This window comes from Vidua chalybeata, chromosome 1 (assembly GCF_026979565.1).
Source record: "Vidua chalybeata isolate OUT-0048 chromosome 1, bVidCha1 merged haplotype, whole genome shotgun sequence".
NCBI classification, from domain to species: domain Eukaryota; kingdom Metazoa; phylum Chordata; class Aves; order Passeriformes; family Viduidae; genus Vidua; species Vidua chalybeata.
The window spans coordinates 79,587,534-79,613,478 of record NC_071530.1 but is presented as its reverse complement, the minus strand read 5'-3'; the positions used below and the strand labels follow the sequence as shown (position 1 = coordinate 79,613,478).

Below are 25,945 nucleotides of genomic sequence, written 5' to 3'. Positions count from 1 at the left end.
ATCTGTTTTCTATATGTTGTTCTCACCTACCTGTTTAAGTCTAATAGCTGCTTGTAGTTTTTCCACAACTCTCTCCTGCGGTTGATTCCAGATGGTGGCTGTGCCATTGTTTGCTATGTAAGATTTACATGCTGTGATCATCTGATTGGTCACCTAAAAGCAGTTTTAACTTCATGAAAAAAACAGCATTCTAAGACAAAGCAGGTCTTGCCAATCCCTCTCCCATTCCTCTTACTCCACTGACCTAAAGCCTGACAAATAGCAATACCAAATACCAGCCACATCGACAGACTGTCTTCCTTGCAACACCCAGCCTCCAGAACATGACACAACAAAAATGTTGTGGGTTAACTATACTCATCCTAAACCTACACATCTTGTATCAATCTTGAAATAGCATTGAAGGGTACAAAGTCATAAGACTTTGTCTTTTCTGAAAGCAAAGGTAAAATCAAGAGTCCATAAGAGTATAAATGGTAAAGAATAGGTTGTCTTTCCAGTCCATTTGCTTCTTTTTGCAAGCATGTGGAGGTTTAAGGGCAATATGAATTTAATGTATTCATAACAGGCAAAACTTGTAACAAAAAATTCATCTCTGTACATCAGAGGTGAGATTTAAGTCTGAAAATGTTCCTATAACTCCAAATTATAGACAGCAAAATAAGTCCTAAACTTGAAGTAGTTTATCACTATTTCCAATTCTTTATATGTTCAGAAAGCAGCATTAAAGTGACTGAAGTGCTGCCTTCCCAATTCCTTGGTTCCTTTGTGTTTTCTCTTGCACTCAAGGAAAAACACAGAAAACAATCTGGGAATATTTATTTTCCTGTTGAGCACCAACCTTCACAAACAGTGAGGAGATCTTTTCAGAAGTGTTATAATACTGAGAGATACTCTGAATCATTTTAATTGCATTTATGAGTCCTGGAATAGCATCCAGCATGGACACCTGGAAAGAAACACACAGTATGAACTCTGCTCAGTATCTCTATTACCCCACATTATCACAATACCTAATTAGTGAATGCAGGAGAATTATGAACATGGTCTTTGGAATGGTTCTGTCCTTGTCTACCTGGGCCTCTCTTGCAGAGCTGCCTGTCCTACATCATTCCCCAAGCTCTACAATTTAATTTTGGGGAAAAATTTTCACTGGAGTCTTGGCTGGAAAAATTCAGATCAGTGAGTGAAATTTGGTAGAAGTAAAGGCTTGCTTTCTTTCTTCTTTCTTCAAAAGAACCACTTTTTTCACAAAAAAAAAAAAAAAGTTTATATGCTCAGTTGCTAAACCTGATGTAAGCTTGCATGTAAAGATGACCCCTTCACCAAGCTTTTGCTCTGTTTTTATGGGCATCATAACCGAATAACCTTTCAATAGAGAAACTCAAATAGCAGATTGGAAACACTGAAAGAACACACTGTTCTAATATCACCCAGTAAACAGAAACAAACATGGTTGCCCAGAGCACTCATTGGAAACGATTTGGTTTCAGGTGAAGCTTCAGAGGACAGAGAGGAAGCTAGGATAGGTCAAAGTTTTGAGTCTTCATGGCTACCAGTCATATTTCTTTGACTAGCAAGACACATACAGTCAGTTGCAAAACCAGTTTTAATAAAAGCAATTATTTGCCACCTATTTTAGTTGATAATGGGAGAGGGAGAGTCCTCCAGTCCTGTACTTTAGGGTGGCTGGTTTTGTTTATTGCATGTTATGCTTACATCATCCTATGCATTCTCATACTATAGTATGAGAAGGTGATTTATAATTATGTCTTAATATTTGCATAATCCTATTTATCTTTTCCTAACCAAAGAAGCTGAAAATTGCCCTATAAATTTTAATCTAACCATTACTTGGCCACCGACACAAAGACAAAAGATCAAACTTTGTCTTTAGCATAGCATTAGATTTACTTTTACTTTTTTTTTAATCTTAAGGAATTCACTTTCTCCCATACCACAGAATCCAGTCTGTTCATCACAACTAAATCTTTACAGATACTATGGTACGAAAATAAGAAGTACTTTATTTTGTAGCCAGAAATTCCCAGTAATCCACTTTTACCACAACTGCACAAAATCTCAAACTGGAGTTGTATATGTAAATTCTTTTGTTTAATTTCCAAACTCATCCTACAGAATATATATTCATGTTGCTTGTCTCAAGACATTTATGTTGGGAATTTAAAAGATCTACTTACAGGATCACTATTGTATAATGGGTCATAATATCTTTCCAGAGAATACAGATACTTCACATTATCTTTAGCTTCATTTGCTGCGTCTGTGATGCGAATATCCAATGCTCGCCACTTCTAAGAACAGAAAGTTGACAAAACAAATAAAAGTATGCATTTCAGAAAAAAATGTTTTGAGATTATTTTGGTTTGTCATTAGTTTCTAAACATATTTGAAAGCATAGATCTTTTACTTCAGAATTATACACATTCACCCAAAATGGGGTCCTTGTCCTGTTTCAGCAACTTGGCTGTGAACATACAGTTGGTTTAGACCACTCAGCTAAATAGTCAGTGGCAGTGTGCAGTAAAGCTGCTGTAAAATATGTGAGTTATGGATACATAACTACATATTTGTTCCACATCTCATTTTGATGAGACAAGATTTTTTGGTTTATTTACTTATTTTCTGTTGGTGATGGGACTTTAAATTTGTTATGTCAATGTAAGAAGTTATGATTCCCCAAACAATTTTGACAGGCACTGTAACAACATAAAAACAAGGCTTAAAAATGGGGAGATTCATTTTTTTGCCATTAAATATCCAGTTCATTAATACAATATTCTGATTTAATAATCAACTTTACAAATATTTTTAATTATTTATTTCTGTTGAGCCATGTGGATGAACTAGATTTAAACTATATCTACTCAAGCTAAGGAATAGAGAAGGAAAACAAAAGCCAAAGGTGTTTCAATGTTTCCCCCACCAGCATTGTTAGATACATTATCAAAATGAGCTAGGGTATAAAGAGCATTTCTAGTATTTATATCTGTCATAATTTAAAATAAAAACCTTCAGCAGTTTGGATTTAGCAGCAGTGAGTACTCCAATCACTGCCTTCACATCTGGGCTCTTCAGCTGCTCCATAAGGTAGTGGAATTTTGATAATTTCTTTTTCCAATAATCAAGCTCTACACGTGGTCCAAGGTCATCTGCTTCTTTTCTCAACTGGTCATTTTCTGCAAGAACCTTTTATCATACAGTAATGTGAGAGATGTTCATATTTTTTATCTGCAGAGCTAGCATGGATTGATTCTACTTTTAACAAATGGTATTTAACCTTGCCTGATAAGTTATCTAACTTAGCCTCTCCCTCATATAAGAAACTTGATCTTGCTTGGTCCTTTTATTTCCAAGTTAAAGAAGAGATTCTGTTCCTTCTGTTCCAAGACCACTGTTACAGACAGCTACATTTTCTGCAAATAACCTGCAAAGCATATTTCAAAGTACAAATGTGACCACTCAGAACAGTGTTCACTCAATTACTGTATTCTTTTTGTTTTCATTAAATCCACTGGGAACTACTAACTGTTTTGTAGTTTAATAACAGGTAATTATCAAAGACTGGGGACTAAGCTTCCCAAACTCTGTATCCCTTATCAACAAGCAGATGGAAAAAGCTCTCAGTAATATTTCCATTGAGAAATAAAAGCACAAAAATTATAACAACAGTACTTTAAAATAAAAAGATTGAACTCATCCAAATTTATAGAAAGGTAGCTATAACACCAACAGGATTAAACTCATCTGCCAAGATGCAGATGCTGTCGTATTTCACATTTGTCCCATGTATCACCTGTTCAATTTGTTTGGTCCATTCTCTCATGCAGACTTCTATTTTTTCAAGAGCCTCTATGCTGTTAGCAACCATCAAGTAATCTGAAGGTCCTTTTAGATTTTTCAGGTCATATGTTTCACATTTCTTCAGGCTGATCTAAAATTTAAGTTTTTTAAAAAATGAAATGCTGAATGTTCATGACAAATAACCTAGGAACTTTAAAGACTAACTCGTTGCCCTGCATGGGGTGTCTCGCTCCTTATTCCCAGTTCAGTCTAAATTAAACTGGTTTGAGGCAGAAGTGGAGTCCAGAATCTGAAGAATTCACCAACCAGGCAGCTACGCTCTCATGAAAAGCTGAGTAGAAACCAACCAGTTAAACCAACAGTTTGTCGTACATTAATCATTCAACATTTAAGAGCAACCACAGCCATTGAAGATACAAGAATTTAATAGCTCTAAAGAAATGGCCCCAGAATAAACAAGAACAGAAGCATCTACAGAACTATCAAAACCACAGATCAAAGTATAATGAGTTACTGATGACAATAAACAGAAGTGTTGGGTTATTCTCCAGTTTAACAAAAACAAATTTTATGAGTTATCTACAACAGCAGTTAATTTAAAAGGTCTAGAGCTAGAGACATTCTACAGCTAGCTCACTTTCTACTTCCCACATGAACATACTACCTTTTCCAACAGACTTTGCTGAGTTCCTGATAGGACACTAACAAAGGCTTCAAGGGCACAAAGGAAGTCCTGCTTAATGTTGGGAACTTGTTGAGGTTCAACCCAGCCACGGTCCATAGTCTGAAAGGCTGGAATGAATATTTCTGATATCAACTGCTCAACACTTTTTAATAAGCCATCTCGACCTATATCCAGCATATTAAAATTTATTTCCTGTAAAAGAGACACAATACAAGGGGTCTTTCACCAGTAAAAACTTCATTATGTACAATTTACATATACACTCTCAAAAGTAAAATAATTTTTGTTTTTCAAATGAATTTGCTAGATTTTTTTTTTAATTTAACACCTTAGTATTTAGGTATTCACTAATTACTCTGCCATTACGGATTGTCTTAAATTTTCTTCCTCAGTATCCTTTTTTCATATGAATGATATACATCAAGTTGCTCCCACAAGGTAATATCTGTATTTCCATTTCTGTCCCTTTTTGTCCTGTTTCATTTAATCCATCTGTGTCCTTTTACTCATTCCTCCATGTCAAGAGCTGTCAAAGTATATGCTGAGAGCAAATACCCCATGGTAAAAACAAATTTTAAACAAGATTATGTACAGAGATGAGTAGTCACTGACTTACTTGATAAATATTCTCAGTTGTGACTGGTTTAGAAAAACTAGATCTAATGAAGAAAATGCATACACCAGTTAAAGCAACTTCTTTTCCCTCTGTCACAAATACTTTCCGTTTCTTCTTCTTGGTCAAGTGAGAGTTCATTCCTATTCCTGGAAGTCCAAAGTACTCTACAGATTCAAACAAATAAATAATTAAGACCCATTGATCACTTATTCAAAGAAAAGTTTTCTACACAAACAGTTCAGTCATTATTTGTGCCTCTCTGAGTCCCAGTCTGTTGGAGACATCTCACAGAACTAGCCAGAGAAAGTATGCAGCATTCAGAGTCTTCATGGCACAGTAAGAAATATTTCATCTAGTTTTGCCATTTTTGCATCAAAAGCCTTTTATTTCTATTCATTTATTTGTTTTTTCTATTCCTTCTAAATAATGGTTCAGGTTCAAGGTCCTTTTACAGGCTCAATCATGCAGTTGTAGATAATGCTCTCTTGCTTGAAAAAGAAAAATTAAAAATCAGAAAATGCAGTGATGTATTTTACCTTAGAGGAGCTACTATCAACTGTCCTTCCCTAAAAATATGCAAACATAAGAAATAAAAAAATAATAAATGGGGTGCTTCCAAAAACAAGGAGAAAGAGGCCATAGCAGATTCTTTAGGGTGAAAGCAAAGAAACAAAAACCAATAAGGGAGCTACAAGGGACTTCCTTGTCCTTTCTTCTTCTCCCAGCATGAATATACTTCTCCCACATTCAGGCTGCTGGAAACACTTGTAAATGGTCACTAAGAAGAAGCAGTGTCTTTGGTGGCAAAATATTTCTCATATGTTTTTAGTCACAGTACCTCATGCTACCTTGTTACTAGCTTTTCAGTGTTATCTCAGACTAAAATTTATGTATACACATCTCAGTGAGGCACTACTACAATAAGAAGATGAAAAAGTAAGTTGTTGATAACAGTAGTTAAAGGACAACATCTAAAAAGTGATAGACCCCTCTGCACATTTTTTCTTTCAGGTACGTGATCATCTGCACCAGGAATCCCTATTTTGGATCAGGTGGCCACCATAAGTTCCCTCCCCATCCTTCTGTTCGCATCATCTTTCTCTCTCCCTTTTTTCACCGCAGTTCTGAAGAAGTCTCTTCTTCATATACATCAGAAGTACAACAAGGGCTCTGTCACCAGCAAAAGACCTGACTCTGTAAATGTTATGAATTTGATGAATTACACTCTAATAAACTTGTGCTATCTTTATACTGCAGTAACGTTTCAGTTTTGCATGGTTCTTGGTAGTGAGGGGGCCACAGATGTGCTTCTGTGAGAAGTTGCTGGAAGCATCCACCATGTCCAGCAGAGCCAATCCCTGGTGGAGATGCTGCTGGCCAAGGCTGGGCCAATTAGAGATGGGGTGCAGTTTTGTATCCAGACAGAGAAAAGGAGGAGGTGAGAACATGGGGAGGTGCCCGTGCTGGAGTGGATGGATGCCTGGAAGAGGCTGTGATCTACTGGAGGACCCAGTGGAGAGAGAGGTCCCTTGCTTCCAGGCTGGAGCAGCCTGTCCTTGGAGGACTGCACCCTGTGGAAGATGGACCCATGTTGCAGCAGGTTTGGAAGGACTGCTGGTCATGAGATGGGAACCATATTGGAGAAGTTCAAAAATAACTGTCACCCATGGGACGGACCCCACAGTATCACAGGGGAAGGACTCTTCTCCCTGAGTTGTGAAAGAAAACCTCGGGGCATGAACTGACCAAAACCCCCACACCACTGTCTCCCTGCCCTGTCAGTGGGAAGGAGGGAAGTGTCAAGGAAGAAAAGGTGTTTTTAACGGCTTATTTTACTTCTCATTATCCTGCTCTGATTTAGTTGGTAATAAATTCACTTTGTACCTTTAAGCCAAGCCTGTTTTGCCCTTGGAGTGTTTTCTCCCAGTCCTTATCTCAATTCAAGAAACCTTCAATAAATTCTCTCTCCTCTGTTCAGCTGTAGCAGGGGAAGGTGATCATGGGTGCCTGGCATCCAGCCATGGTCAAAGTGCCACAAGTAATTACAGAGGCAAGACCAGCAAAAGTCATCAGAGTTTTCCCACAATCTGTGGAGGTGAAGCAGGTAGTATAACCTGCAATCTCTTTAGAAAATATGTACTCTTAGTGAAAAGGGTGCTAGAAGTTTTTAAAATTCACAGGAATAGTGATCTTCAAAACGCTGCAAGAAATCAAACTTTTAAATGACACCTTAGGACACTGAAGTAGATCTTCCTGAACTCACAGATACAGTCTCCTGCTCTGCAGAAACACAAAATTCCTTGTATACTCCTTCATGGGATCATCTTCTGCCCTAACACAAATGTTGGTTGATCCACATCAGAAAACCAGCTTGTGTATGAGGTGGCCGTAGTAATTGCCCTTGCCAAGAAGGTGCGTGTAATGACACAAAAATTCACTTAGCTTTACCAGTTAGTAGCTACCACCACAACTGAGATTTTTGCTTTGACAGTCTGTGAACCACAGGCCTGAACAATCAACACAGATAATCACTTTACAAACTCTACTCCACATACAAAGGGAAAATGTACAGCAGAAGTTTTACTGTCTGACAGTATTACAAGTGACTGCACTTACAGCTGTGGGAAAAGTCAGTCTCCAGCCCACTCACTTAATCCCCACTGTCTTCTCCATCACTACCTTTTTTTCAACTTTATTTTCCTCCTGTGCATGATGTTCTAAGGACTTTTGCTTATTCACTCAATGCACACCTTACCGTGAATTCATTTGGGTTTTGCTTATGTGTTTTTTTTCAACTGCTTTCCATATTGCCTATATTTAGCACCAAACCCCAAAAGGTTACCAAAATCATACCATACTGTAGTGTGGTTGTGGTTTTTTGGTGGGCATGGGCAACACTCATTAGATTCCTAGGCTTTGACCCTTGCCTCACACTCTCTTTGTCATACTTTCACCACTTTGTCTCAGGTATGTTAAAACCTGCTCATCAGATTTCTAAATTAGTGATTGGGTTTGTGTTTTCATTTAACTGTATTTCTATGTGCATTGAAACTTTTTTTATTAAAGTTGCTTATATCATATTAAATAGTCTTTTCATCCCTTTTAGATATATACAGATATACTGAAGAAAATACATATATATAATACATATATACAGAAAATGCATTAAATATAAACCCATATTTTTGCATCCATCTAGGTATATGTTTACCTATGTATAAACCCATTTATGCAGCTAAGCATAGATATGCTTACAGGACTGTTCATGTACATCCAGGGTAGCCAAGTGGTGTGAACTTCCACCAGCCAGTTACACGCTCTGAGAGGTCACAGAACACCTGGCTGGTCCCAACAGCAACATCACTGGAGGCTCTGGAAGAGGAGCCATGGGCAAAAAGAGGATGTCCTTATCACAGAGGTCCTGAGCTACCTCCAGGGTAAGGGAGAAGGAGGTTTCCCCCAGAAGTGTGGAACATGGGGGCACTCGGTAAAGGGGTACGTGCAGAAGGGACTTCTGGGGTAACACCCCTTCTACCCATAATATGGGCCTCATGAAAGCATTTGTCATGTAACAGGACCACCTAGATGGATGGTCATGTGCCCAGAAATGCGGATGGCTTCTAGGGCCAACAGGTGACATGACTGAAGAGGATAGGAACGGCATCTGTCACTACTCACCTTGTGTGAAAGTCACCTTTTAATTATCAAAAACGAATTCCCACAGTCAAGAGCTGCTGAGCTCACAAGGAAGTACTTTGCTGCTTCATAGCAGCAATATGCAGAAGTGCACTAATAAGCTTCGGTAATTTCATCAATCGTCATTTCATAAGCAGGGATCAATGCCTTGGTATGACCAAACCTGTCTTGCTTTAAGTCCCAGTTTATAAGAATTTGATTGTTTTCTTTTTCCTTGCGTATTTGCTCAGCACAGCTGTAACATGCTACAGGAGAATATAAGTTGCTTTACCTGTATCCATTACTTCCACATCTTGATAGTAGAACATCAGATGACGCAGACCTCCAGGGGCCAGGAATCTGTTCATGCGCTCTATCTGTTTGAAATCATGTTAAGATCATAATACATCATTGATTTGATTCATATCACAGCAACAGAGGAAGCCTTTGCTTATTTACTTGTTTACAAGTATCAGGACTTCATCAATACAAGGCTGCCATCAAGCATCACTGAAGCATGTATTGGTAGTGCAGTCCACAAATCTCACATATAGGCCATATAGGCTGAGGAAGAAACTGAGTTGCTTTATGCTAATATGCTGATCCATGTCTCAGCACTTTAAAGTCTGGCGTCATCCATTATTTTTCTAGATCTGAGTCACTCTTCTATGTAGTCCCCAACTACATTAGCTATCTTCAGCAGAAAAAGCTCCTTCAAGTTCATCTTCAGAAACATTAGATGGTACCATTTGTGCTTTCTAGTGCAGAAAAAGGCTAAAAGATCACCAGAAGCTGGAAGAAAGCCACAATTATCCCTCTTCCATTAATAACAAGCCTCAGTTACACCAAGATAATGAACTGCTATTCCAGAAAACCTTGGCTCAGCCCTCCAAGATGAGGTCAAAACAACTATTACACTTCTCTCTTTCCAAGTGTAGAAATTGCCTATATTTTCCTCATCTGACAGCTATTCTCTGGCACTATAGTTTGCCAGGAAAACCATTTAGAGATAGAATGCACAAAGGCTGAAACAAATTCTGCTTTTTAATGCTCATGACAGTGTTCTGCACTGCTCATTTGCTATCTCATGAACTCACAGAAATGTTGGAAGGGACCTCTGGGAGGTCTTGAGGCCAGCATCCTGTGTCACCACCAACAGCTCAGATCATCTAGAGCTTTTCCTAGACTGAGTCTCAAAAACCCCAAGGACAGAAATTCCACAACTGTCTTGAAGTAGCCTATTCCCATGCCAGGGGGAGGGAAGGTAATTCCTATTACCCTCCTGGTGAAGAAGGATCTCTTGGTGGCCATTTTGCAAGATGTGGCTTTATCATTGGAGTTATCATCTGCACCCACTGAGAATAGTTCAGCTCTGTCATCTTTGCAACCACTCTTCAAGCAGCTGCAGGCTACTATTTGAGTGCCACTCAACCTCTTCTTCTCCCTCATCTCATACTTCATGTGCCCTGTGTCCCACCCTTTCTTTCTGGTCTTCCACTGGACTTTCTTCAGTTTCTCAACAATATTAGCACTGAAATGAGAATGCATAAATTGAAAGCATGCTGATGGAAAGAGAATACAAGAGAAAACAAACCATAACAACCCAAACCACGGTCATGTTTACTTCAATGTCAGGAAGTAAAATATCTACTTCTATCTACCTAGCTTTTTTTAAAAAGTGATATTTTTCAATGTCTCAATATATATGAATTTGTAATTGCCGTTCATGCAGTCACAGTCAGATCACATAAGCCATTCTATTTTGTCAAGTAGCTTCTACCTATTTTAATTTGCCACACTAGATTGCAATACAGTCTCACAAATGCTGCTGGCAGCCTTACAGAAACAGCAACACGCAACCTGCTGTTGCCAGGACTCTTGAGCCTCTCTGTGCTGTGTACTCAAGGACTGGGAGACTTCACACTGTGGTTTCACTATGAAATACAGTCAAAAGTGTTAGCACATTAACTATAACCACTGGAAAGCAGAAATTCTAATCAATTTAAAAATCAATATTGTTACAATAGGTCCTGGAATTAAGAACACTTTTGTTCAAATTAATTAAAAATGCTGAAAAAATATTTTTTCAAGGAGAATACTTGAGTGATATCAGGTGTGAAGTCTGAAAACTATCTCACCAAGAATTTAAGGTAATATTAGTTCCAAAGTATACTATCAGCTTCACTTTCAAATTCATCAGATTACCTGGTTTCCATCAAGAATAGAATCTTCTACTTCTGCTTTGTCCAGATTCACACAAGAGGCAACGATATCCAGTAAGTAATCATGTCTGCCATCCAGACGAGCACGCTTAGCCTCCCTCTCATCCTTGAGCTTTTGCTGTTATTAAATACAAAGTGGACAATGAAAAATTCACTATCTAATTGGAAGACAAAAATAAGGCTTTAAAATTTATGTTTAAAATTTATTTCTGAAAGTAAAGGCTATTACATTCAATCCACACTTGTGATTTATGTTTTTATGGTGCTCAAATGAAAATTTTAGAAGCAGCCTTTGTGACAATTTTACAGTTTGTTTATGGTGTTCCATTTCCAGATTTATCACAACATTTCTATCATAAATAATGTTGTACAGAAAGCTAATTTGTTGAAAGGTTTTGTAGGGAAAAAAAAGTATTTAATATATACAGCTCCATTATTGTGCAATTTACCTTCAACACCCTAAGTCCTTCATCTCAGCTTTTCAGTCTAGTCACGTGTGACCATCAAGTCAAGACAGGATTCTGACTGATCTTTGTTATGCGTGGAAGATATTGTAAGCACTCCCTAATAAAGACAGATGCTGCTGGAGGAAGCTAGGGTTTTATACATTATCTCTTTAATATAATGAGAAGTAAAACAAACCACAAGCCTCAAGGTACACAAGTGTTTACAAATGTGCTTAACTATAGCTATTATACCATTCTTCAAGCAGTAAGCCTACTCTTCTAATTAAATTGAAATCCCATATGTAACACACCTCATTACATTATAGACAAAACTGCCTTCTGGAATAGTTACTGGTATTATTGTGCTTGCGGGTTACAAGATTCAATATAATTTCATTTTCAAAAGAACTTTAGAATGATGTTTCATTGGTGGTAAATTCAATCCTTATTTCCCTGGTGATTAGGAGAAAACTAGTAACTTTATAAAGTATGCATAAGTGATTTATTCACAAGCTTTTGCAGAGCCAAAAGGACCTGCATAATATACTTTATACCCTTATGCAAATATCTTTCCTACTTTCTGAAGGAATTTTCAAATACCTGCTAAACTTGTAACTACTACCATGCCTTCATAAATGCTGAATGCATTTGAAATATTTCTCCATATAAAAGACAAACATACAAATCCTATTATTTACAGAGATATGTCTGAAGAACACAGTAGCAAATTAATTCGTACATGTACTTTATGCTATTTTACCCCTCTCATATCCTACCATGGTCTCCAGTTTCCTGAAAGTGAAGTGTCATCACAGGATTGGCTTTTCCTACATATCTTTAAACATGAGCATAAGTTTTCCTCCTCATTAGACATGTAAAAACCAACCATTTTGTCTGAATCAGCTTCATTCACACTAGATGATAACTATAGAATCCTCAAAACTATTGTTCCAGTAATTTGAACACAACTGATAGGGCATCTTTAAGAAAAAAAAAAATAATACAACCCAATACTCTACCAATTAGCTTCTATTTAATACAGAAAGAAGCCTTTTGTTTTGCCTAAACTACAGAGAGACTACTTTTGTACTCTTCTTGTGTTTCCAATATAGAGCTCCAGATATATTACTATACTAGACTACATCTTACACTGTTTTGTAAGTCACCAGCTCCATCTATACAGATGCTCTTGACATGTTCATAGCCTCCATTTCTTCTACAAGTTTCTGTTTGTATAGGCTGAAATCATGATCACCTTCTTCTCAAACTGAGCAATCATGCCCCAACATTTGTTTCTGGTTTTTAAAACTTGTTTTAATTGCTGTGTCTCAAGCCCTATGACACATATACAAGCTACTGTGCATAGCTGTTCATACAGCACTGGGCAATATTGTTGTCTAAGTCCAGCAACAAGAATATTCATTAAGATATCATAAAACTTTAAAAGTCTCATTAACTTAAATTACTTAATGAACCATGCCTAGAGAAACAGGAAACTATAAATTAAATGGCAAAGCAATAGTTTTGTGAAGATTAAGACTTTGACTTGTGTTTATCACATGTCACTACTGGAAGGCATTTGTTTTGATATGTTGGATATTTCTATTACTAATGCAAGTTCCACACATTTTTTCCTGAGAGCTGCTAAAATGTAATGCAAGAACATTCAATACAATTCAAGCTGTCAAGCTTCTATATTTTGATGAGTTATCATTTCTACAAACTTCCTTTCCTTCCCAAATGAAATCTTGCTCAATCACAAACTCACACATTAGTTGTTGCAGTCATTAGAAGAAACTTCTGGCTCACTTTTAGGTTAAAAGTTAGTTTTCCTCTACTTTTCTGTGTACAACCTATTCCTTTAGGTTGTACACAGAAAAGTAGAGGAAACCTAATTTCAGTGCTTTCAAAAGCAAGCCACTAATTTATGTACTTAAAAACACCAGGAGGTTATGCTGGAAACTATCTTCCAGTCTAGCTTCTGAGCTTCTATTTGCATACTACTAAAAGAATGAATTTTAAAGATATTCGGTACTTAGGATTAGGAATCTCAGAGAATTAATTACAAGAAAATGCTGAGCTTTCTACCTCTCATTCTTCCCTTTCCCCTTTAGCTACCCTCACATCTCACTTCAAATCAGCATTGTGGTCATGGCCTAAGTGTTTTTGTAATTGTATATCCTGCAGTATTCACTACAAAAGTACATAGGCCTAAACAGAATCTATACCAAAAAATATTACCCAAGAATAGGCAGCTCTATGTAATTCAGAATTTCATAGAACACTGAAAGACTAAGATTTGAAGATGGAAGGATGCTGAAACACACACAGGATCATTTATGTAGGTAAAAGAGAAATTGGTGTTACATGCAGTACACTGACATGCAAATCCTGAAAAGTATCACCAGCAACTCTGATCAAGGTCATACATCAAAACCTCTTCCTAATGTCCCATGATGCAGTAGAGACATTAGGAGGATGTAGTATTTACAAGAGATAAACACTGTCTCACTTAGATATCTGGAAAGATTGTCCAAGTTTTTTACAGTACAGCTTCAGCTCAGTTTTTCATGTAAAGAACAACACAGGTAACACATCCAAGTTAGTTTTGGGTTTCTTTAACCACCTTTGGTTATGAAGGTGTGAGAGGTCATATGACAGTCCCACAACAGATGACGGTCCAAAGCTAAACTCATTAACTGAAAAATCCTTTTTATAATGATGAGTCAAGTTACAACATGTAGCTTGATTCATGTTACATAAAACCTTAAATTCTTAATACCGAAATACTAACAATTTGTCACAGGAAACTAATTTCAGTAGATATCTTCTCCTGAAGCAAGAAAAGGAAGATATGCCTAAATCTATCTTTCATATACTTAAACCCATAAACATCTCATCATCTGAAGAAATAATTTGAGATTAAATTAAAATTTTCCAAAATCTTCCTAGCTGCTAAAAAAGTATATATATTTAAACAGCCAATACTAAAAGAGTACAACTCAGAGATGCAAAGGGTTCATTTTTTGAAATAACAGGCTTAGAAACCAGCTATTGACTATTGCCAGCTTCTCCATTACAGACGGTAGCTGCTGATGCAGATACCCTGAATAGAGTTAGCAAGAATGTTGTTTAATATGCAAGTCATATGCACACAAGATAAAACTTGTTCTGAACACTCTTTATCCAGCAAATGACGCATTTTGTTGTCAGAATACTGTGCATTGCTGAATTTAGACATGCTGAAATCAAAGTCTTATGGATGAGCAAGACTTTACAGGGAAGTTCAATAGTGAAAGAGTCAAAAAGTAACAATGTTTTATTGTTAGTTTACTGTCTTATCCAAAATTTATTTAACCAGCATGGTATTCCTTTGTCTCTCCTTTAACTTGCTAAGATGTTTTATATTACATAAGCCTTGCTCATGAATTTCCCTTCAAAAGTAAACTGCACACCATTTCAAATATTTTCAAGCACACTGAGTTTTCAATTTTCAGGTTTCAGTGTTTTTATTTCCTCTTTCCAAAAAATATACAAACCCTAAATAATTAGGGCAGTTCCCTTATCTAACTCTTAAATCTCAAAAATCAGAGCTCTGCACATGTGTCATCACATTGCATTAACTCAGGAACAGTTTGCTTAAATAACCAGCTTTTAAAAGTAGTCTAAGTATCTTAATGACTTCTATAGTCTATTGTTTCTCAATGCTAAGTATTGCCTTCAAAATTCTATTCCCATCTTAGAAGTATGGGAAAAGTGAAGTTACATTTCTATTTTCCTTCATGGCATAGTCAACCCATGTTTTGTTGCCACGTCTAACATCAAACTCTTTAGTGTACTAATATAGCATTTGTGAAATTATACCATTACCAGACCACAGCAACAATCTGGGCAAGATACAAGCACCACTAGCCAAATGCATAAACACCTCCCAGTGCAAATTTACCTTTCAAAACAAATTGTGCAACTAACATTATCCACTCATGCCTATTTTAGAACACTTTTTTTCTATGCCTTCCCCCCTCAATACACATCTTTATTCAAATTATATCTTTATTAGTCTAAACCTAGTTCAAAATTCAGTTTTCCTTACCTTTATCACTCTGCCAATGCTTCGTTTCCAAAGTTGCTTTCTTCCAGCTCTAAACATTGTACTATTCAATATAAGTATCAAGCACTGTTTTTCAGGAACAAACCCTAATCCATGGAGAAAGCTTCTACATTCATTATTTTGTACTCCCCCCAACCTTTTGTTTGCACTTGTTTCTTTCCTTTCAGTAGCAATGCCAAAATAACTCTGGAAAATATAGTAAGGACATTAAAAAAAACAGCACCTATTAACCTTATCTCTGTATTTAAAATTCAGTTCTAGTGTGCATACAAATTGCTAGAAAATTAAATTGCACTACCACAGAAACAAGAGGTCTCTAGCCACCAGAATTTACTGCCTATAGATTAGGCCTTGAAAGTTACTGCTACCAACCACAGTGTTGTTAAGGTGATACTGTTTACATACAAACACGGCTGGATACAATTCATCATACTCAAGGGCACCATAAGTATTTGCAGAAGTCAATTTTATAACTGCTTCCCTGATTTGTGTTTAGCCTTCTGAAGCAATCCTTGTGTCAACAGGCATCTTTGTTTCCTTGTCACAGGTGACTGTTTAAATATACAGCAACAGTCAAGCAACTTTTAAATATCTTTTACCTACAGGCTTGTAAATTACTGAGTTTTCTATTCATGCTTTTATACAAGTACATTCAGTTACACTTATTTTTCAGTTGTACAATGGTTGCTTAATACAGAAATTTTTCTTCAGCAAGAAATGTTAGGTTTTTTTCTTCCTAAAAGAGCTTTAATTTTTTTCCACTTCAGTGACTGAACATAATCCAATGTCCTCTTGAAAATGCCAAGAAAAACAATCTAATTATCCAGTATTAGTAACAAGAAAACAGACATTTTACAGCTATTTCTGGCTTTAAATGTCCCTAAATATTTCTGCTTCCACTCATATCAATTTGAGTAATGTCTAAAAGCACTTGACAACCTTAGCATTGACAAAAATCACATGAGTAAAAATCATTGGTCTTTTCCAATCCAATTGATTCAGGTGTAACAATTGTCTTTTTCTAGTTATCAGGAACCTCCCCAGATCATCATGGCCTTTTGAAGAGAGATGGGCCTCAAAATGACACTGGTTTCCTCTCTCAGGACCCTCAGGTATATCTTATCTGCCCCCATGGACTTCTATACAACCAACTGGCTTAAATGCTCCCTGACACTACCTTTGGTTATCACGGATAATCCCTCATTTTTGCTCACTATGCAATGAGGCTAGCGGTGGTTCGTTGTTTCTCCCAGCTCCAGGCAGCTCCAGCACCTTTTGGCACCACCTCCCTCCGGAGCTCGGGTTTGCCGCTTGTTCCTGCGTGCCACTGCCACGGCACACTGGTCGGGGCTTGCCAGGTTCTGTCACCCACGCAAGGGATGTTGGTAAAGAGTGAAGGAATGACCAAATCACCCACGAGGGAAGTGGGAAGGTTTTAATGGTCACGGAGAGCTGCATCAGGAGGGCCACGACCCACGCTTCCAGTGCCCGCATGGGGGGAATGGCCACCGGGACCTGGGAGGCGTGGGGTTTTATCGGGGGCAGGGCAAGGGGAGTCGGCCCTCCCGCCCAACGGGGGGCAGGCGCTGTGGCGATGACGTGACCACAACGCCCGATGGGAATGTGTCAGGGGCGGACATGGGGCTCTGGGGTGAATGGGATCACAGGATCAGGGTGACAGACACAGAACTCCCAGGACGGAACAGGGAGTGGTCACAGGAGTGGCAGGGAGATGCTCCAATAGCAGGCAGCCTGGAGCGAACCACTGCGAGGGGGGGAAACACGGGAGGTGCATGGGGGTACACAGGACTCAGTTAGCTAACATAGATCAGAACCCTTAATCTAAATCCAAACCTGAGATGCAACAGAGGCTTGAAGGTCCAAAAGAGCCAGAGGGCAAAGCCAGCTCATGAAAACTGATTTAAAAAGTGACTGAAAACTTCAGCCTTCCCATGTTCTTTGCTCCTTAGTCTCCTGTTCCCCTGAGCAGTGGGCCTACATTTTCTTCTGCTGCCAGTGTATTTAAAAACTATATCGTATTTTCCCTTTGCCTTCCTCACAAGTTTGAACACCAGCTGAGCTTCTTAATGCCATCTCTGTGAACTCAGGCATTGTGCTTATATCCTTCCTGGGTGGCCCTGATTCTACTTCATCCCAAGCTTCTAAGGAAGCTTGCATGTTTGCATTCATACCCTCTGTGTTCATCCATGCTGGCCTCCTACAAGGTGTCCTCTTCCTTCTGCACATTGAATGGCCTGTGTGTTCCAATGATGTTATGTTTGCAGGTCACAAAGCTTTCTTCAGCCCTGTTTCCTACTAGGGAAGTCCTTCATGGATTCCCACCAAGAAGATTCCCTCAAGAAGTCAAAAATCTGATGTTCTGAACTCTAAGTTTCTTTCAGGGTTTTAAGCTCCACAATCTCATAATCCCTGAAGTTAAATGTTCTCTCAACTTCCCCATCTTCAACTAGTTTTCTTGTTTGTAAATGGCAAGCCTAACAGAGCATCTCTGTCAGCTCATTTATCATTTGCAAAAAGAAATAGTCTTCGAACTCCAGAAATCTCAGTCATTTAAGTAACTAGGAATGTGACATTTTTAGAATTAAAATGACTGTCAATCATTACAAGGATTAATCTAACCCATGAAAGGAGCGATATGTGTTGATATCAAATAATCACAAATCATTACCTTACACAGGAACTCTCCTTGCAGCTGTAATATATCCTCAGAACCCTTGGGACAGCCTGCATTTACAGTACTAGATTATACACTGATACTGGTTAGAATCATTCAAAGATTATTGACATTTATGGAATTTAACTTCCAGTGATCTTCCATCTCATTACGTTATAAAAAAGAAAACAGAAAATAATGAAGTGGTTGAGACAGTGCTTAACTGCCATCATCAGGTCACTGTTGTCCTCAGGTCAAAAGCCAGACTTCCAGCAGAGCCACTTTAGTACAACATTAATGCAACCAACCCAGAAGGCTGAGAAGCAACCTTTTGGTCAACAGTTATATGCCAGAATTTTATAACCTCTACCTCTTCTTTGTCTTATGAGCCACAAAAATAAATAATGCTCAGCCTTAAATACAGTTTAACTAATTTTGGCTTAAACTGCTATAAAAATACTGCTTTAGGAATTTGCTTTACATCCACTAGAGCATTAGATTGGATAGTGTATAATGGCTATGTAAACAGGTCAAATAATCTAGGTCGATTTTTTTCAGATTTTTAACCAGAACAGTTCTTGCTGAGGCAGAGCTTAACAAAGACTCCTTGTTCTATCCCAGTACCAGATTTGACCTATAGAAACATTTTTATAATTTGGGGAAAAAAAGAGTTTCCTTGCAGACTTTAACCAGCATTAAAAAAAACTCCTCTTTTATATTTATTTTATTGGTGATACACCATCAGATCTGTAATTTAAAGAACACATTTCCTCTCCAGATGCTTCAGGAGTGCAAGATCCATGGTGAAGTTGGATTATTTTTAATAACTTAATTTATACATTAATGAGGATCTTGTATTATAACTGAAAATTCTAAGAATAATTTTAGTCTGTCATATGTCTCTGGCTAGCCTTAGCTCTGCTCTGCACCCAGCAAAGCATTAAGTCAGATCTGGGGTAAATTACTGCTGTGCAGATGAGTAAAAAACTATGAAGCACACAACCAACTGTGTCAGAGAAACACTTTTCAAACTAAAATAATGAGTTGTCATACTATTTTAGGAATTATGAAAGTTCATTTCTCAATGCCAAAAGACTTTGTTCATGTTCCAGTATCAATATTAGTAAATGGGGTAACATTTAGCTGGAGACCAGTCACTAGTGGGATTCTGCAGGGCTCCATCTCCACAGCATGATGGGAAGAGGAGTGGCAGACACTGCTCTCTTCTCTGTGGTGACGAGTGACAGGACCCAAGGGAATTGCCTGAAGCTCAGTAAGAGGAAGATTAGGTTGGATATCAGGAAAAGGTTTTTCACCAGAGGGTGACTAAACACTGCAACAAGCTCCCCAGGGCAGTGGTCACAGCACCAGCCTGACAGAGTTCAAGAAGCATTTGGACAAGGTTCTCAGGCACATGGTGTGACTCCTGAGGTGTTCTGAGTAGGGCCAGGAGTTGAATTTGATTATCCTGATGGGTCCCTTCCAACTCAGTATATTCTATGATTCTATGGGGTTTTTTGTTAGTGTTACATTGCACAGTTTTGGCAACAAGGGTTCTTCTACTTTGGGCAATTAGGGTAGTAGATAGTAGTTAGCTACCATCTAGTGGTTAAAAGCTGAAAGTGTACATGACTTTCATGTTTTTTTCACAAAATAGTTGATATAAAATTTTGCAATTGAAATACTCTTTACAAATATGACCACTGACAAATCACAGATGAAAATCTACACTGAATTTAACTGGAGGAACTTAAGGATATTCGACTCTGCTGTATTCTCTTGATACAGCTAGAATGCAAATAACTGCAGCTAAAGGCAGGCATTACCTTGAGCTGCTTTCAAAGTCAAAAAACACTGAGGCTTTAATACCTTGAAGGCAAGAATTTTTAACTGCTCTGCTGAGAAAAATTAAAACTTCAACATATTTAGTGATTTCCTGCACTAGTAGGCACATGGATCACTTGTCATTCCAAAAAAGCTCTTTTTGTCTTAAAATATCTAACAATGTACAATTTGTCAGCCACCTAATATCTTCAGCTCAAAGATATTAAAAAAAAAAAGGAAAAAAAGAGAGAAAAAGAAAAGCTATCATAGCTGAAAATTGCACTTCTTACTTGCTTGATGAGGTAATAGGTATGACTAAGACTTTAACCATGTTACATTGCTATTCAGCAAGGATTTTATGTGAAAGATAGTACTGCTTAAAGAACAAGCCTACCATGTAGGAAGTCCTAGTCTAATTCCTTCTTCTGCTTTAAGCAAAACATTTGTTCTCCAGGCTATGCTTGCTTATTTCATCCACCACTAATAAAATAAAATTTAAAGATAAAACACATAATTATATAGTTGACAGATAAATAATTAGCCTTCTGTTTACAGGACAAACAGGATGTGTGGACAGAAAATTGCTATTCATGTAACTATGGTAGTGATAAATTTTTCATTATAAGGAATTACAAAACCTCACACCTTCTTTCCTATTTCAAATTATGTGGACATTGTGCCCATCAGCTTAGCCGGCACAAAGATCAAAGGCAAAAATACCCTACCTCAGGATCTTTAAATATCCCCAGCACCACTCAGATATTCCAGTATCCCTAGAAATGCAGACTAAAGAGAACGATAAATTCTCAGCACGCAACTGAAGACCAGGAAAGAAAGGCCCACCCAGATTCACTGGAAGATGAGAACACTCCTGAAATTAAAGGAATGGTTTTGGAAGGAACAATTTAGATAAACTTTGTGGCTTTTACTCTTAAATATTAGAGAGGAGGTTTTAAATCTAGACTGAGGAAATATTACCAGGCCCTAAAGGTCATTTATTCTCAAAATACATATTCACTTGTGTGAAGTTCAGGGAGCTAATGACATGATAAAGCAGAGGGTTCCACTTGTCAAACTGCAAGCCATAGCAAAAGACTGAACAGTAAAATGTTGTCCTTTTGAACAAGGTGGGAGAAAACAGAAAACTAAAACAAGGACATAACTACTTTTACCTAAGCAGGAAAAGTCCCAGGAACAAAGTTGGGGAATCAAACTAGGAAATGGCTGTAACAATAGCACTAGAAACTACCAGAATAGCATAAGTATGTACCTTGGTACATTGTACCATTGGTACCTTGTGCCATACATCAAGGTATTTACTACATAGGAAATGTGGAAAAGTTCACATTGGTTTGAAAGAGTTCCGTGTTCAAACAAGTTAGCGAGTCAACCAGAGTCCAACAGCATAAAGTTTCAGTCACAAACAAGATAGACACAGCATATGATATTGCTGTCTGCCTAATTAGCCTGGAAATATTGACTGTGACATGCTGACAGTGACAAGTAGGGGCCCGTGGCAGGGAACAGAATCAGCAAGTAAATTTAGCTGTATTCATATACAGCTGGGAAATACCATTTCAGATTGCAATGCTGATACTAGTTTTTTAAGACATCAATAATAGAAAGTTCATAATTCAAAAACACATGAGGCCTCAGTGCCTAAAAAGGCACAATATCAGGTTCAAAATATTAGCTTTCAAATAAAATACAAAATTTAACAATCTCACAGCTGTAGAGGCCCAGAGAACCTCACTGGTGACGAGATGGATTGTGGTGATGCATCCCCACACTCTACCCAGGCCTTACAGCAACCTGAGTGGTGTCCATTCATGGTGTTAACTCATCATGAGAAAGAACTTCTCCTTTTCTGGAGGAAGTCCAGACTGGAGATAGAGTAGCACTTTTCCCTGAGAAGGAACCACAACACAGTACAGCACAAGTGCAGCAATGAGTGGCAGGAAGAGGGCGTGAACTATAACATGGGATTGAGACACCAATGACCCCTAAAGCCCTCCAATGCCTTTCCAGAATGATAACTAACATGATAACTAACTTACATAGAAAGAGAGAAACCTGTTCATAAAAGAACTACTTTCTCAAGCTTGGGCAGTGCCCCCCAGACCCTTGATGTCTCACCGGTGGACTGACACAGCTAGATCAATTCTTATCTGTTACATCCATGCTGGAACCAGAAGTGGTGATAATTTTCTCTCTTTTTCTCTGTTGCTTTCTTTCTTTAATTATTCTCTGGCTCTTTAATTTCTCTTGCTTTCCCTCTTCCTTTACTTTCTCATTTTTTTCTTTAATTAATCTCTCCCTCTTTAAATTTTTCCATCCCTTCCACCACACTCTTTTATCCAAACCCCTGTTGGGTGTTAATATAGTAGGTCAGAGACTTACACACCAATTTCCATCCAAGTGTAATTTACTAATAAAATTTTCTAATTGTTTGCAGACACGCTTACATTTTTTTGTTCCTGTTGACCAAAGAGCATTTACAAATCTTAGGTGCTTCCTTCCCCTTAAGGGTGGGTCATCACAACAGCACTAACAAAAGCTTTAGAAAAGCCAATGCATCTTCAAACTGGGGAACCACTAAAAGTAAGAAGATAGAAATAACAAACCAAAATAATTAAATATTTGCAGACAACATCCAAACTATTTAAGAACATCATACTGAAAACAGAATGCAATTGCACAGCTTCTACCATGGAAAAACATGAGAAAAAGCATAAGCCAGTCAGCATAGCTAAAAAGTAGAGCAAAAGCCAGCAGGTATCCTCCAAAAAGCTGGAACAACAAAGACATGGAAAAAATCCAGATAAATTAAAACCTGAGAGCTTAGCCAATGATGCAATAAGGCAAGATGAAGCAGACTGAATAATAATTGATAGGAAATATAAAGTGGTAATAATGAGGTCCCTGCCGTGGTGCACCACAATAATAGGAAACTTCCCACAATGTCTTCAAAAAAAAAACATGGCATTGCAAGACTTGGGAGTGCTGGTGGATGAGAGGCTGGACATGACCCATCAATATGCTCTTGCAGCCCAGAAAGCCAAAACTGTCCTGAGCTGTATCCAAAGCAGTGTAGGCAGTAAGGGAGGGAGGGAATTCTGTCTCCCTACTCTTCTCTGGTGAATTCCCACCTGCACTGCTGCAACCAGACATGGACCTGTTGGAGTGAGTCCAGAGGAGAGCCAACAAGATTATTAGAGGGATGGAGCACCTGTCCTAAGGTGAAAGGCTGAGAAAATTGTGTTTGGTCAGAAAAGAAAAGAAAAAATGCTTTGGGGTGACTTAATTGTGGCCTTCCAGCACCTGAAGGGAGTTCACAAGAAAGACAAAGAGGGACTTTTACCTCTGTCACATAGTGACAGAACAAGGGGAAATAGAGTCAAACTGAAAGAGGTTATACTTATATTAGATATTAGGAAGAAAATATTTACTGTGAGGAAGGTGAGACAACAGAACAGATTGCCCAGAGAGGCTGTGGGTGCCCCATCCCTGGAGGTGTTCAAGGCCAGGCTGGATAGGGCTTTGAGCAACTTAGTCTACTGGATGGTGTCCTAGCCCATGGCAGGGAGGTTGGAACTAGATGTTGCTTAAGATCCCTTCCAATCCAAACTATTCTATCATTCTATAAGAAAGCAATAGAAGAGTACTAAATTTGTATATATTTTTGCTGCAGAATTCAATATTTTCTTCACAGAAACCTCCAATTAAGGAGGCAAGATATTGGGGCCAGATGATGAGTTTATAAGCTAAAAAAGAAAAAAAAAAACTTGTTGTTTTTTTCTAAATGAATGGAAATTAATGCCTCAGATGGCTAGATGCCCAAAAATTGCAAAGGAACTCAGACAAAAGAGTAAAACTTCTTAATGTGACATGTAGTCTGCATCAGTATCAGAGGATTGGCACTGGCTAATAAAATAAATGCACACCTTCAGGGTTAGTTGAATGAGCAATACATGATGAGGAAGCCTTGGTAGGTAAAGTAACAGGCATTATATTAAAGCATATATAATTAAGAGGCAGCTCAAATTATTTAATTTCCAAAGGAAAACCCAAAAAGATTTTTGTGAAAAAGAGAAACACTCATCATGAACTGCTGAGGTTCACTACAGAGGTTAATAAGCATTAGTGTAAAGAAGATTGAGCTAAATTATATGGATTTGCAAATAAAGCTTTCAGAAAGATCAGTTGTCAAGTACTTTTAGGAAAAGCATAAGGGAAATGACCTTCAAAGACAGAGACTTGATTAAACATTGGAATGGAGAGGATAGGGGAAAAAAAATAATAGTTAGATCTTACAGCAACAGTTTTAAGGTATAAGTGGAGCGCTCCAGGCATCTGTGCAGTCAGGTGAAAAAAGGAAAAGCCACAAGAGTGACATCTGCAGACAAAAGTATGTTATTCAAGGCAATAAGGAAGAGCACAAAGAATTACAGAAACTTCCAAGGTTGAGCAACTATGATGTGTTAGAATGGCAAATGAAAATTCAGTGTAAGCAAAAGGGAAAATAACAAATCTAAACCAAAATTCACATCAAAATCATGGTCTCTGAACTGATCATTACTACCATGAAGCCTATTTCTACCTTTGTGAGCAACTGGCTAACACACAGAAATTAGTAATCATGCTAATTTAAGGGGTCATGATCACTACTAGTTAAAATTTCCCTTTTTAATTAAGCCTAAGACAAAAGCACAGTCTAAAAAATACAAAAGATTACTGGAGACAAGTTTTTAACAACATTTCCATTTTAGGCATATTAGATGATGAAATAGGAATTTTTGCAAAATGCAACTTCTATCACTATAAAGGTAAAAAAATTTATTTGTACTTTTTCTAGCAGCATGGGAGGCTGGGCAAACTCATTGTTTATGTCATTTATCACTTTTTAAGGTAGCAAATACTTTTACACATATTAACAACTTTCTACAAGCTGTTTTGGTATCCTTTTAAGTGAAGGTAGTCATGTTTGTAGTTGTTTGTATTTTCTGTTCTACCGCCCTTTATTTACTTGAGTTGGAAGGGGATTCAGCAGCACAAGCCTTAAAGACACATGCCTGATTTTTCTTTTTTCTGCTATGAATACCACATAAGTAAATCAATAACTACAATCTTGGTTGTACCTGGGATGTTTCTGGGTAGCTTAGCACTAATAACAAAATGTTCATTTGGATAATTTGTTTTCCATGGAATAGCCAAATAAAAAAATTGCCAATTAAAAGCTCACATTTTTATTTGGCTATCAATGGATATCAGACAAGGCATTTGATTCAGGCCCTGCACGTTGTTTCATGTCCCAAAACTATCCTAACCTTGGTTGCCAACACCAAAAGAACACCTGGATCCACACAGAAGCAACCAAACAGATATGGAGTCTTTTTTTTCCTCTTTTAGTAATATTAACATTTGAGGGGATCTATTGCTGTGCTGAATTTAGCCTTTTTCACCACACTTGTTTACAGTTTTTTAGAGTTGTTCAGACATAGCTGAACTAAACTGCTATACAGCTTTTTAAATCTCCATTTACAGGTGCACTGAGCTCGCAGGAGTAACTCCTCTGACCTACGGGTCATGAGGAAAGCACTTCTTATGCTCCAGAGACAGAAGCCAGCTCTGCAGCTGAGACATGATGTATTCATACTGAGTAAGTGATAGAATCATTTAGGATGAAAAAAAAACTTTAAGATAAAGTCCAATCATAAAAGTTTGACCATATAGCAAACAGGATGTAAATAACTTGTGCACTACATATCTATGCCATTACAGATTTTAATAAAAAGGTACAATTTCCACTGTACTGTATCACCCTGCTATGCACAATATATTCATTAAAACAGTTCAGTAGCTATGCT

The 25,945-nt window shown here is 37.7% G+C and overlaps 1 protein-coding gene across 1 annotated transcript in view; it reads right to left on the bottom strand.

Moving 5' to 3' along the window:
* The window catches only part of DNAH5 (dynein axonemal heavy chain 5), a 120,644-nt gene extending 105,025 nt beyond the window's left edge, over positions 1 to 15,619 (bottom strand). Inside the window, exons 1-10 of the mRNA XM_053942412.1 lie at positions 15,563 to 15,619; positions 11,007 to 11,141; positions 9,089 to 9,178; positions 5,127 to 5,288; positions 4,490 to 4,702; positions 3,818 to 3,955; positions 3,034 to 3,210; positions 2,202 to 2,315; positions 842 to 949; positions 31 to 153 (exon numbers count right to left, since the gene is read on the bottom strand). Coding sequence (XP_053798387.1) covers positions 31 to 153; positions 842 to 949; positions 2,202 to 2,315; positions 3,034 to 3,210; positions 3,818 to 3,955; positions 4,490 to 4,702; positions 5,127 to 5,288; positions 9,089 to 9,178; positions 11,007 to 11,141; positions 15,563 to 15,619 — 1,317 coding nt within the window. The remainder of the gene's footprint in view (positions 1 to 30; positions 154 to 841; positions 950 to 2,201; positions 2,316 to 3,033; positions 3,211 to 3,817; positions 3,956 to 4,489; positions 4,703 to 5,126; positions 5,289 to 9,088; positions 9,179 to 11,006; positions 11,142 to 15,562) is intronic.
* Positions 15,620 to 25,945: the final 10,326 nt, after the last annotated feature.